Raw genomic sequence first — 13947 nt, forward strand, 5'->3', positions numbered from 1 at the left:
TCTAGGGTTGGGTTAGCTATACTTTGTGATTTAAAAGCTTGGGGGTTATTTTAGGGTGCAGACCAATGTGGATGGCCTTTAATGTCTCCCACACAGGCAACAGCTGGTGTTGTGTTGTCGTGTTTTTCTGTTGAAGTAGACAGATGTTCTGTGATATCCTATTGGCCCTGGTCAAAAGTAGTGCAGTTCAATGGACAATCTCTTTGGGATTCAGCCACAGACACACTGATCATTTGTGCTGTTCTCTCATTGTAGGAGCGAGAGCTGCCCCATCTGTTCCTACAGCAGCTCCCATTCCCCACGGGGAGTGTCCTGTCTGTGTATAGTAGACCGTTTCAAACACACTTTAGCTTGATTCCCCCAGGCTACATCGTTTTATTCAATCCTGATATGTATTATACTAGCTACAGTATTTTAAACTGATCTCAACTTGGGTACCATTAGGCAGACATCGAACGACAGTGCGCCCACAGTTAGAGCATGGAGACCCTTGATCTCTCAAGATGAACAATGCCTCATCATTAGAACATAAAATACTACTCGTAGGACAAAACTAGCAGGCTCGGACATTGGCCTAATGCTGACCTATGCCCCTTTCAGGGCTGACAGGATTGGTATTGTACTGCATGTACAGTGTATGTATTTCCGTTAGTGACATTTTCTCTGTCGTTGTGTATCTCTCTCGTACTGTAGGCTTCTGAGCTGGCATTGTTCATCCAGACTAAGAAGGATCTGGGCTGCAGAGCGAGCCAGATCCAGACCATCGAGGAGGGGGTCAACCCCCAGTGCCCTGCGGCCACAGAGTTCTGGAAGATCCTGAGAGGAGAGCAAACCTACCAGTGTAAAAGCAACAGCATCCGTGGCCGTGTCACAATTCTCCACCTCCTAAAATGTGTACTTGCACACTTTGATTTGAAAAGCATTGGTGGAGTCACTGGATGGAGGGAGTGTCTACCATTTGTTAAGTGCACACTTTGGGAAAGAGTGGAGAATTGGCACAAAGTTCACTGGAAAGATGTAGCTACAAGTCATCAGAAGCCTTTATCTGGATATGTAATGTGTGTGTGTGTGTACTCTCATGCCAGGAGAGAGAGAGAGATAGATAGAGAGAGAGAGAGGCCTGTTCCTTGATATGTAGTGTGTGTGTGTGTGTGTCCTCCTACAGCTGCCGGACCACCAGAGGAGGACGAGCTGTTTGAGAGTGCCATCGTGGAGACAAACTGCATCTTCCGTCTGCTGGATGACAAGCTGGTTCCCGATGACGACCAGTGGGGGAAGGTTCCTCACAGCACACTGCTGGAGTCCAAAGAGGTAGGTGATTGGACTGGTCAAGTAAGACATGTGATATATCAGAAATTATGTAATAGAATGATCGTCAACCGAAAATATTGTCCGATAATTATAATATAGTTTATATGGGTTTTATGCACATTTTCTATATAAATAGCTTCTAAAATATGTAAACTGACATGTTTTAATTTGAGTTTCCTTGGAAAGCTGTGAGTGCTCTTGTATGATACAACATCAGTACTTGTTGCATGTACAACTTGTCTAAGTCCCGTCATCAGCTGATTTCAGCCAGTGTGTGGCTGTAGATTGACTTCATTGTTTTAATTAAGGGAATCCTTCCTCTAAAACTGGCTGGCTAGTTAGATAACAAACATACAGTGCAGATAAATGATTCAACTTCATTATTTTTGAAATGATCTTATCACAGCACTGTCAAACCATGGTTGACCAACGCCCTGACCAAAATGGCTGACCTTTATCCCATCATAAGAAGGTTAATGTTAGTATTCTAATTCCTAAATCTATAGTCCTAACCATGGAGATCCTATTAAATTAATTCCCAATTCTATGGTCCTAACTCTCTAAATATATGGCTCTGGTTTCCGTGTGTTGGACGTAGTTTGACTCCGTTCCATTAATTCCATTCCAGCCATTACAATGAGCCCGTCCTCCTATAGCTCCTCCCACCAGCCTCCTCTGCTATCAATGAACTTCATATTATTGCAACCAAATGTTTACCGGAATGGCCATCATTGTGCCCTAGCTGTTGCTCTGTGCCCATTCCGATGCCACACTGGCACACTGTTGTTTTTGTGCCCCCCTGCAGGTGCTGGTGTTTGACTTTGGCAGTGAGGTGTATGTGTGGCACGGTAAGGAGGTGACTCTGGCCCAGAGGAAAGTAGCCTTCCAGCTGGCTAAACACCTGTGGAATGGAACCTTTGACTACACCTGCTGTGACATCAACCCTCTAGACCCTGGAGGATGCAATACACTCATACCCAGGCAGGCAACCAACACACAAACGCGCATGCTCTCTCTCTCTCTCACACACACACAACTCAAATCATCACCTCAGGGACTGTTTGTCCTAGATTTTTTTTAGTATAGGCTAAAACCTGTGCTCTCACTCTCTTGTTCTGTGCGTGCGTGCGTGCGTCGACAGGAAGGGCCAGGGGCGTCCTGACTGGGCCATATTCGGCAGGCTGACCGAGCACAATGAGACTACCCTGTTCAAAGAGAAGTTTCTGGACTGGGCAGACACTAAGAAACCACAACCAAAGAACACCAATGAGCAAGTCAGTGAGCAGAAGGTATGTCCTCCTGACTCTCTCTCATTCCTGATCTTTCTCTTTGTCTCTCTGTCTCTCTTTCACTCTGTCTACCCTTCTCTCTCTCATTCCTGATCTTTGTCTCTCTGTCTCTCTTTCACTCTGTCTACCCTTCTCTCTCTCTCCTTCTCTCTCTCATTCCTGATCTTTCTCTTTGTCTCTCTCTCTCTTTCACTCTGTCTACCCTTCTCTCTCTCATTCCTGATCTTTCTCTTTGTCTCTCTCTCTCTTTCACTCTGTCTACCCTTCTCTCTCTCATTCCTGATCTTTCTCTTTGTCTCTCTCTCTCTTTCACTCTGTCTACCCTTCTCTCTCTCCTTCCTGATCTTTCTCTTTGTCTCTCTCTCTCACTCTGTCTACCCTTCTCTCTCTCTCCTTCTCTCTCTCATTCCTGATCTTTCCCTTTGTCTCTCTGTCTACCCTTCTCTCTCTCTTTCACTCTGTCTACCCTTCTCTCTCTCACTCTCTGTCTACCCTTCTCTCTCTCTCACTCTGTCTACCCTTCTCTCTCTCATTCCTGATCTTTGTCTCTCTCTCTCTTTCACTCTGTCTACCCTTCTCTCTCTCATTCCTGATCTTTCCCTTTGTCTCTCTGTCTACCCTTCTCTCTCTCTTTCACTCTGTCTACCCTTCTCTCTCTCACTCTCTGTCTACCCTTCTCTCTCTCATTCCTGATCTTTCTCTTTGTCTCTCTCTCTCTCTCACTCTGTCTACCCTTCTCTCTCTCCTTCCTGATCTTTCTCTTTGTCTCTCTCTCTCTTTCACTCTGTCTACCCTTCTCTCTCTCTCCTTCTCTCTCTCATTCCTGATCTTTGTCTCTCTCTCTCTCACTCTGTCTACCCTTCTCTCTCTCTCCTTCTCTCTCTCATTCCTGATCTTTCTCTTTGTCTCTCTCTCTCACTCTGTCTACCCTTCTCTCTCTCATTCCTGATCTTTGTCTCTCTCTCTCTCACTCTGTCTACCCTTCTCTCTCTCTCCTTCTCTCTCTCATTCCTGATCTTTCTCTTTGTCTCTCTCTCTCTCACTCTGTCTACCCTTCTCTCTTCCTGATCTTTGTCTCTCACTCTGTCTACCCTTCTCTCTCTCATTCCTGATCTTTGTCTCTCTCTCTCTTTCACTCTGTCTACCCTTCTCTCTCTCTCCTTCTCTCTCTCATTCCTGATCTTTCTCTTTGTCTCTCTCTCTCTCACTCTGTCTACCCTTCTCTCTCTCTCACTCTGTCTACCCTTCTCTCTCTCATTCCTGATCTTTCTCTCTCTCTCTCTTTCACTCTGTCTACCCTTCTCTCTCTCTGCCTTCTCTCTATCCCTTTCATACTTCTTTTGCTATCTGTTTTCATCAGACCCCATGTGCCAAGAGTTTTCTGAATGACACTCTCTCTCTCTCTCTACACCCCTTCCTATCTCCCTCTCTCTTTCTCTCTCAGGAGACGCCGGGGCGGGAGTGCAGACCGTATGATGCAGCATTGATGCTGCCTGTACTCCAGACAGCAGTCAGCACTGTGCTGGATGGGATGGACGTGGGCCGAGGCCACGGCTCTATAGAAGGAGAGGACAGGATGAGGACTCTAGAGATCAGCACGGTGTCGGTGGATGTCTGGCACATCCTGGAGTTTGACTACAGGTCAGTTTCCCCCAAAAATCAATGAACTTGATTTGACATATTTTAAATGACGTATAGAGCTACCTTGGCCATTAGAGTACAACAATACGTACATTAAAATGATCCAGGATTAAAAGCACAATAAAGTCTACCACAATTGTTGTCCTTCCTATTTAAAGTGCAATGCACAGTGGGAAAATGCTCCATAAATCAAATCGGTATTCTTATTTCAGCCGGCTACCCAAGCAGAGTATAGGCCAGTTCCATGAGGGGGACGCGTACGTTGTGAAGTGGAGGTACATGGTGAGCGCAGCAGTTGGCAGGAGGCAGAACCCGGAGCTGAGGAGCGCGGGCCCTGGCAAAGAAAAGTGCTGCTACTTCTTCTGGCAGGGACGGAACTCCACCGTGAGCGAGAAGGGAACGTCGGCCCTGATGACAGTGGAGCTGGATGAGGAGAGAGGGGCACAGGTACTGTCAACCTGTCAACACATCTCAAATGGCACCCTATTCCCTATATACTGCACTCCTTTTAAACTAAGCCCCCATACCAGACCAGAGAGCACTATATAGGGAAAAGGGTGTCATTTTGGATGGAGCCTAAATCCATGCATACATGTATCTACTGTCACTGATCTGAGAGCAGCCCTAGATGCATATGACCTGGGTGAGCGTTGTCCCTCTGTCTCTCCCCCAACAGGTCCAGGTACAGCAGGGGAAGGAGCTCCCTTGTTTCCTCCAGTGTTTCAACGGGGGGATGATCATACACTGTGGGAAGAGAGAGGAGGAAGAGGAGAACACACAGAGTAGGGATCTCTTCTGGTTAGCAGTATGACGTCATAGCCCTCAGTTGGTTAAGCAGTTAGATGCAACTCTACTGTATTAGTAGGAGCGCTGTGGTGTGAATGGAGTTACACAATTCCACGAACTTTCCCCAAATTCCCAGGTTTCTCAGAAATCCTGGTTGGAAAGTTAGTAATTGTGCAACCATATTTGTGAATGTGTGCCATGTTAGAGGGGCTTCTGCCTGTGTGTCTGTGTGTCTGTGATCAGGAGCAGTAGTAAGTATCATACTGACCGTGTGTGTCCGTCTGTTTCCAGCTGAGTGGCGTCTGTACTGTGTGAGAGGGGAGGTCCCCTGACTGTTATTCTAATTAATTCCAGCTGAGTGGCGTCTGTACTGTGTGAGAGGGGAGGTCTCCTGACTGTTATTCTAATTAATACCAGCTGAGTGGCGTCTGTACTGTGTGAGAGGGGAGGTCTCCTGACTGTTATTCTAATTAATTCCAGCTGAGTGGCGTCTGTACTGTGTGAGAGGGGAGGTCCCCTGACTGTTATTCTAATTAATTCCAGCTGAGTGGCGTCTGTACTGTGTGAGAGGGGAGGTCTCCTGACTGTTATTCTAATTAATTCCAGCTGAGTGGCGTCTGTACTGTGTGAGGGGAGGTCCCCTGACTGTTATTCTAATTAATTCCAGCTGAGTGGCGTCTGTACTGTGTGAGAGGGGAGGTCTCCTGACTGTTATTCTAATTAATTCCAGCTGAGTGGCGTCTGTACTGTGTGAGAGGGGAGGTCTCCTGACTGTTATTCTAATTAATTCCAGCTGAGTGGCGTCTGTACTGTGTGAGAGGGGAGGTCTCCTGACTGTTATTCTAATTAATTCCAGCTGAGTGGCGTCTGTACTGTGTGAGAGGGGAGGTCTCCTGACTGTTATTCTAATTAATTCCAGCTGAGTGGCGTCTGTACTGTGTGAGAGGGGAGGTCCCCTGACTGTTATTCTAATTAATTCCAGCTGAGTGGCGTCTGTACTGTGTGAGAGGGAGGTCTCCTGACTGTTATTCTAATTAATTCCAGCTGAGTGGCGTCTGTACTGTGTGAGAGGGGAGGTCTCCTGACTGTTATTCTAATTAATTCCAGCTGAGTGGCGTCTGTACTGTGTGAGAGGGGAGGTCCCTGACTGTTATTCTAATTAATTCCAGCTGAGTGGCGTCTGTACTGTGTGAGAGGGGAGGTCTCCTGACTGTTATTCTAATTAATTCCAGCTGAGTGGCGTCTGTACTGTGTGAGAGGGGAGGTCTCCTGACTGTTATTCTAATTAATTCCAGCTGAGTGGCGTCTGTACTGTGTGAGAGGGGAGGTCTCCTGACTGTTATTCTAATTAATTCCAGCTGAGTGGCGTCTGTACTGTGTGAGAGGGGAGGTCTCCTGACTGTTATTCTAATTAATTCCAGCTGAGTGGCGTCTGTACTGTGTGAGAGGGGAGGTCCCCTGACTGTTATTCTAATTAATTCCAGCTGAGTGGCGTCTGTACTGTGTGAGAGGGAGGTCCCCTGACTGTTATTCTAATTAATTCCAGCTGAGTGGCGTCTGTACTGTGTGAGAGGGGAGGTCTCCTGACTGTTATTCTAATTAATTCCAGCTGAGTGGCGTCTGTACTGTGTGAGAGGGAGGTCTCCTGACTGTTATTCTAATTAATTCCAGCTGAGTGGCGTCTGTACTGTGTGAGAGGGGAGGTCTCCTGACTGTTATTCTAATTAATTCCAGCTGAGTGGCGTCTGTACTGTGTGAGAGGGGAGGTCCCCTGACTGTTATTCTAATTAATTCCAGCTGAGTGGCGTCTGTACTGTGTGAGAGGGGAGGTCCCCTGACTGTTATTCTAATTAATTCCAGCTGAGTGGCGTCTGTACTGTGTGAGAGGGGAGGTCCCCTGACTGTTATTCTAATTAATTCCAGCTGAGTGGCGTCTGTACTGTGTGAGAGGGGAGGTCTCCTGACTGTTATTCTAATTAATTCCAGCTGAGTGGCGTCTGTACTGTGTGAGAGGGGAGGTCTCCTGACTGTTATTCTAATTAATTCCAGCTGAGTGGCGTCTGTACTGTGTGAGAGGGGAGGTCCCCTGACTGTTATTCTAATTAATTCCAGCTGAGTGGCGTCTGTACTGTGTGAGAGGGAGGTCCCCTGACTGTTATTCTAATTAATTCCAGCTGAGTGGCGTCTGTACTGTGTGAGAGGGGAGGTCCCCTGACTGTTATTCTAATTAATTCCAGCTGAGTGGCGTCTGTACTGTGTGAGAGGGGAGGTCTCCTGACTGTTATTCTAATTAATTCCAGCTGAGTGGCGTCTGTACTGTGTGAGAGGGGAGGTCTCCTGACTGTTATTCTAATTAATTCCAGCTGAGTGGCGTCTGTACTGTGTGAGAGGGGAGGTCTCCTGACTGTTATTCTAATTAATTCCAGCTGAGTGGCGTCTGTACTGTGTGAGAGGGGAGGTCCCCTGACTGTTATTCTAATTAATTCCAGCTGAGTGGCGTCTGTACTGTGTGAGAGGGGAGGTCTCCTGACTGTTATTCTAATTAATTCCAGCTGAGTGGCGTCTGTACTGTGTGAGAGGGGAGGTCTCCTGACTGTTATTCTAATTAATTCCAGCTGAGTGGCGTCTGTACTGTGTGAGAGGTGATGTCCCTGTAGAGGGCCACCTCCTGGAGGTAGTGTGTCACTGCAGCAGCCTGCGCTCCAGGAGCTCCATGATCCTCCTGAATGTCAACAAGGCCCTCATTTACCTGTGGCACGGCTGCAAGGCCCAGCAACGCACTCGCCTGGTGGGCCTCACCACCGCACAGAGGGTCAAAGAACAGTGAGTCTCCGCCTCAAATGGCACCATCTTGCCAAAATAGTGCACTACTTCTGCCCAGGTCCTATTCTTTTTCTTGATAATTTACTATGCCAAGTAGTTGACCAGGAAAAACTCTTGTCCCTAGTCATGAAATGTGTAATATGGGATGCTTGCGTCCCAAATGGCACCCTACGCCCAATATAGTGTACTACTTTTGACAAGGGCCCATAGGGCACTTATATGGGGAATAGAGTGCAATTTGGGGGACAACCTGTATATTGTATGTGGAGGATATGAACCACGTGTTGTCTGTTAGATGTCCGTTGGAGGCGGGGCTCCATAGCAGCAGTAAGGTGACCATCACCGAGTGTGACGAGGGATCAGAGCCCACTGGATTCTGGGATGCGGTCGGTAGGAAAGACAGGAAGGCCTACGACTGTATGTTGCAAGGTACAGTATAGTACTGTTATACAAACACACACACAATTGCAGTGAAATTCCTCATTCACAAGAGCACCCCAGTTATTCATTCTGACTTACTTTTACGATTTGTTTGTTTCAGATCCGGGTAAATTCAACTTCACCCCTCGGCTGTTCCAGCTGAGCAGTTCTTCAGGGGAGTTTGTAGCCACAGAGTTCTACCACCCCTCCAGAGTTCCAGACTTGGTCAGCTCTCTGCCCTTCCTTCAGGAGGACCTGTACCAAGCCTCCCAGCCTGGTGAGTCCTAAAATAAAATACAATACAGTACCATACCATACAGTACAACACAAATACTGTATATCAGCCTTGGAAGGGGATGAGGTCTGTTTAAGGTTGATTTACTTGCAATCAAATGTCAGAGCCTGTTTGTTTGATTGTTCCCACCATTAGTACCGTAAAGTTGGGTCCACATTCATCTTGAGGAATCAACCGTCCCTCTGCTCTCACTGTGGCCTTACTATTGGAAATAGCCGATCTAAAATGACTTTCTCTTCCTGTAGCGTTGTTCCTGGTGGATAACTTCCATGAGGTGTACCTGTGGCAGGGCTGGTGGCCCCAGGACAGCGAGAGCCCCGGCTCCGCCAGGATACGATGGGACATGGACAGGAAATAGCTGATCTAAAATGACTTTCTCTTCCTGTAGCGTTGTTCCTGGTGGATAACTTCCATGAGGTGTACCTGTGGCAGGGCTGGTGGCCCCAGGACAGCGAGAGCCCCGGCTCCGCCAGGATACGATGGGACATGGACAGGAAGTGCGCCATGGAAACGGTGCTGCGGTACTGCAGAGGTAGAATGTGATGATGTCATCTGTTTGACATCAGTGTGATATTACACTTTAAATACAATGTCATCTCTGACCTCTGGTATCTCTTGGTTAAATTTAAAGAAGGGCATACATGGTGTTTATCTTTCAAGACCATTGAGTTTCGTTGTACTGTTAACGTGCAAAGCTTTTCACTAAGGACATGTCTCTCTAGTTACGATTTGTTACTGAAGTGTGTCCCAAATTGCATCCCATTCCATAAATAGTGCCCTAGTTTTGATGTCCTCGGGGCTATGGTCAAAAGTAGTACACTATATAGGGTGCCATTGGGGCCGCATGCTAAATGGGTTGCCTTCCACCTATAGAGAAGAATGAGAAGAAGCCTCAGAAATCGTACCTGATCCATGCTGGTCTGGAGCCTCTCACATTTACCAACATGTTTCCCAGCTGGGAGCACAGAGAGGACATCGCAGAGATCACTGAGAGGGTGGGTTATACGCCACACACAGTGATCTGACAGCCCCCGTGTACATTACACACACATACTCTGGCCATACACACACACACGTGTGCAGTGCTCTTATGTCCTTTTTCTTGGGACCATAACAGTGTGTGTGTGTGTGTGTGTGTGTGTATGTGTGTGTATGTCAGGAGGCGGAGGTGTGTAACCAGATCATCCTGGTGGAAGATGTGCTGGCCAGGCTGTGCCAGAACACCTATCCCCTGGCTGAGCTGCTGGCACGTCCCCTACCTGGGGGCGTCGACCCCCTCCGCCTGGAGATCTACCTATCAGACCAGGACTTTGAAGTGAGTTTTAGTTCAATGTTTTTTATTTATCTAACTGCAAACCCTCTCTGAAATAGTTGATATTAACAGATTAAAGGAGTCCAGCTGCAGTTTGTATTAAATACACAATGTGGTGAGACCACCCCTCTCACCATTCAGCACCAACACACCCTGTGAGAAAAGTCAACCTTGATTTAAGACTAAATGGGCTGGTTTCCCAGACAAAGGTGTAGGCCTAGTCCCAGACTAAAAAACTCATCTTAATTGGGAAAGCTTTTTGTCCAGGACTAGGCTAAATCTTTGTCTGGGAAATATTTCTAAAATGTTGTTTTGTTGAAATCAATGCATTGTAGTCATGTTGATATCTGATGTATGCAGTATGTCCATGTTAAACATAAACCAGAGTGTGAGTGTGTGTGTGTGTGTGTGTGAGGTGTGTGTGATCCCCGCTGTGTGATGGATGAAAAGGTCAAAGGGATTTCCACAGATAAGAAGCTCAATACAAAAGCAGAACATGTGAGAAGCAGCACCTTGCTTCCTAGCTGCGGCTTGGAATAAGAGCTGTATCTGGCCTAAAGTAGTGAACCATATAGGGACTAGGATGCCATTGGCGATGGAGAGAGAGACAGCCTGGCCCAGTCAGGTCACCCTCCATTTCACACATTACCTCAATCTGGGTGCACTCCTCTTCCCTCCCACCATTCAACAAGAGAGAGGCCCTCTCCGTTTGTGTTTCTCTATTTACAGAATTCAACACACACACACACACACACACACAAACACACACTGGAGGAGGACAGAGTGGTTGCAGTGTCAGAGCTCACTCTGTGTACTCAGGAAATTAGTTCTCGCTCTCCTTGGGCGTCAACTCCCCTCCTCAAATAGTGTGACCATGGTTACAATGAGGACAGAGGGCCCGGAGAGATGCTTGGTCTTTGGTCTGTAGCATGCCAATGGCACAGATACCAAGCATTTCAGAGTGGTGATCTAGGATCAGTTTCGCCTTTTAGATCACAATGAATAAGATTACATGGACAGAGATCCTAGATCAGCACTCCTACCCTGAGATGGTTGATACCTACTGATGGAATTTGTGATTATCTTACCGTCATTACTTTCATGTCTAATAGCGCTGTAATAAACTCTTAGTCCAGGCTAACTTCTCCTTTCACCTTTCAGGCTGGGTTCTAGGGGATTCAGGTAAGGTGAGTTATTTTATGACTCAGACTATGATGAATGAGCACTGGTGATTATACTTGTCTTCAAGCACACGGCATCTTCACTCACTGTAATAACCTCTGACCACGCTTGTTCACTCTTCTTTTCCCTCTTCCTCTGGGCTGTCCTGCTTGCCTTCTCCACCTGCACCCCTCCACTCCACCTGTCGTTTCTTTCTTTCTCCACAGCAAGGTGGAGAACAGTGGATCACTTCACGTCTTGGTAGCATGGGCTCAGGCGGTTTACTATTGGGAAAAAAGGGTTCCCAAAGGGTTCTTCGGTTGTCCCCATAGGAGAACCCTTTTTGGTTCCAGATGGAACTCTTTTTGATTCCATGTAGAACCCTCTGTGGAAAGGGTTTTGCATGGAACCCAAAAGGGATCTAGCTGGAACTAAAAAGGGTTTTCCTACTTATGGGGACAGCCGAAGAACCCTTTTAGTAACTTCTAATAGATCCTTTTGTTCTCAGTGTGTACTTCTCTGTAAAACGTATTTGACTTTGAACTTTGCTGAGGCCAGAGCATGATAAGCAATGATGGTTCATTATTTGACATGACATTGTTTTGAATTCAGCCAATGTGACTATATATGGGTGACGTATTGAGTTTCTTCCTCTCTCACTCAGTGTAATAATTGGAGCTGTTTCTTTCCCCTATGCAGAAAGCATTGGACATGAAGAGAGAGGAGTACGAAGGATTACCAGGGTGGAAGCAAGTGAACTTAAAGAAAGCCAAAGGACTGTTTTAGTGTAAAGCTAAGCTGAGAGAAATGAAATTCAGCAAGTCTTGGACGACAGTGGAAGTTGATAAAAATGCTGCTTTATTGTTATAACCCACGTGTTTTTGGCTCCTAGCCTTCATCAGGTTGGTTGTGGAGAGAGAGAGGACACAGAGACTGTTGACATGGAGGCCACCAAGCTGTCCCCCTCAGCACTTCCTTCCCAGTGGTGTGACTGAACCCCAGTAGTGGCTGGTGGTACTTTAAAATCAGCGGATGGGCTCATCATTTCAATAGAATGGAATCATTGGAAAGGTGTCAAACTCATGGTTTCCAAGTGTTTGTTGCAATTCCAGTCATTATTATGAGATATCCACCCCTCACCTGTTTCCTCTGCTGAACACACTGTCAGGGACAGCTTCTTTGAGTGGGTCACAGGGAGGGGGGGGGTGGAGGATCTGCTGAGGTGTGCTAGCGTCATGTAGCATATTGTTTTTACCTTTCAGTTATGTAACTATGTAGGAAAATGAAAATTCTGCTAAGCACATTGTATGCGAGTGGCTTTATATCAGGTACTGTACAAAGCAGGACCTGCACTCACTCTTTCTCTCTCTGCTTCAAACTGTACTACAAGTCTCCACTTATGACACCGCTCATGCCATATGAAGTGAAGAGGAAATTCAGCAACTCTTCGAGGACAGTGGAAGTTGATAAAAAGGCTGGTTTATTGTTGAAATAAACCAACAGGTTTCAATTGGTTGGTAGCCTTCATCAGGGTTTAACAGATAAAAGAACAATGGAGGGCAGAGTTTCATACCATGGACATACACACTGATGTGGTCTCTGGGTGTGAGGTTTTAACTGTTGTGTGTGTGTGTGTTTGTGAAGTATTTAGAAGAATTTGTATTTATGTAAAAAAAAAAAAAAAATCTGGTAGAAGGACAATGTATTCAACTTGAAAGTACTGTGTAATATCTGTCAGTAGGAGTGGGTTTTTGGTTCTTGTCAAAAGGTGTAAACATGCCAAGTATGTACCTTTTTTGTTTTGCGTTCTCAAATATGGTACCTGCCTGGGGCTGTCACAATGACATCTAACCTTTACAGGTGCCTGAGAAATGACAAACAGTTGTATTTTTAAAGGCATGGAATTCTTTGTGAAAAACACTTGAATGTTGAATGTATAGTGCCTTGCTTTTGTGTACAGTTTATATACAGAAATTCTAGTCTGCATTTCGAAGACTTTCTTTGTGATAAAATAAATAGTAAATAAACAACAAATCCCCAAATCCAAATAGATTGTTAGTTTGTATTCATTTGAGTGAATCTCAGTTGTATTTTCTTGAATACACACATTCTCCCTCCACTTTTTCAAAATCACATTTGAGTAGAAGATCTGTGGTTCCTCCTTGGAGGATGAGACGAAGAGAGGACGCAAGGAATCTAGGGGAGATTCTCAATTGGGAAACAGTCGGTCCTCTCCTGGACTCTTCCATCGTCCTCTCCTCTGTGACCCGGAAACCGATGTGGTCGAGTGGTAGGGGAGAGTGTCAAGGAATCTAGGGGAGATTCTCAATGGGGAAACAGTCGGTCCTCTCCTGGACTCTTCTGTCGTCCTCTCCTCTGTGAGCCGGAAACCGATGTGGTCGAGTGGTAGGGGAGAGTGTCAATGGGGAAACATTCGGTCCTCTCCTCTGTGACCCGGAAACCGATGTGGTCGAGTGGTAGGGGAGAGTGTCAATGGGGAAACAGTCGGTCTTCTCCTCTGTGAGCCGGAAACCGATGTGGTCGAGTGGTAGGGGAGAGTGTCAATGGGGAAACAGTCGGTCTTCTTCTCTGTGACCCGGAAACCGATGTGGTCGAGTGGTAGGGGAGAGTGTCAATGGGGAAACAGTCGGTCTTCTCCTCTGTGACCCGGAAACCGATGTGGTCGAGTGGTAGGGGAGAGTGTCAATGGGGAAACAGTCGGTCCTCTCCTCTGTGACCCGGAAACCGATGTGGTCGAGTGGTAGGGGAGAGTGTCAATGGGGAAACAGTCGGTCTTCTCCTCTGTGACCTGGAAACCGATGTGGTCGAGTGGTAGGGGAGAGTGTCAATGGGGAAACAGTCGGTCTTCTCTGTGACCTGGAAACCGATGTGGTCGAGTGGTAGGGGAG

The 13947-nt window shown here is 46.7% G+C and overlaps 1 protein-coding gene across 1 annotated transcript in view; it reads left to right on the forward strand.

Annotated features, from left to right (window-relative positions):
- svilb (supervillin b) overlaps positions 1-13086 on the forward strand; it is an 86337-nt gene extending 73251 nt beyond the window's left edge. The window contains exons 26-39 of the mRNA XM_064991989.1: positions 694-841; positions 1166-1311; positions 2117-2292; positions 2453-2600; positions 4045-4241; positions 4454-4688; positions 4918-5023; positions 7643-7850; positions 8146-8279; positions 8392-8547; positions 8954-9097; positions 9439-9560; positions 9725-9880; positions 11738-13086. Coding sequence (XP_064848061.1) covers positions 694-841; positions 1166-1311; positions 2117-2292; positions 2453-2600; positions 4045-4241; positions 4454-4688; positions 4918-5023; positions 7643-7850; positions 8146-8279; positions 8392-8547; positions 8954-9097; positions 9439-9560; positions 9725-9880; positions 11738-11824 — 2163 coding nt within the window. The 3' untranslated portion in view covers positions 11825-13086. The remainder of the gene's footprint in view (positions 1-693; positions 842-1165; positions 1312-2116; positions 2293-2452; positions 2601-4044; positions 4242-4453; positions 4689-4917; positions 5024-7642; positions 7851-8145; positions 8280-8391; positions 8548-8953; positions 9098-9438; positions 9561-9724; positions 9881-11737) is intronic.
- Positions 13087-13947: the final 861 nt, after the last annotated feature.

The sequence above is a fragment of the Oncorhynchus masou genome, chromosome 17 (assembly GCF_036934945.1).
Source record: "Oncorhynchus masou masou isolate Uvic2021 chromosome 17, UVic_Omas_1.1, whole genome shotgun sequence".
Taxonomy (NCBI): Eukaryota; Metazoa; Chordata; class Actinopteri; order Salmoniformes; family Salmonidae; genus Oncorhynchus; species Oncorhynchus masou.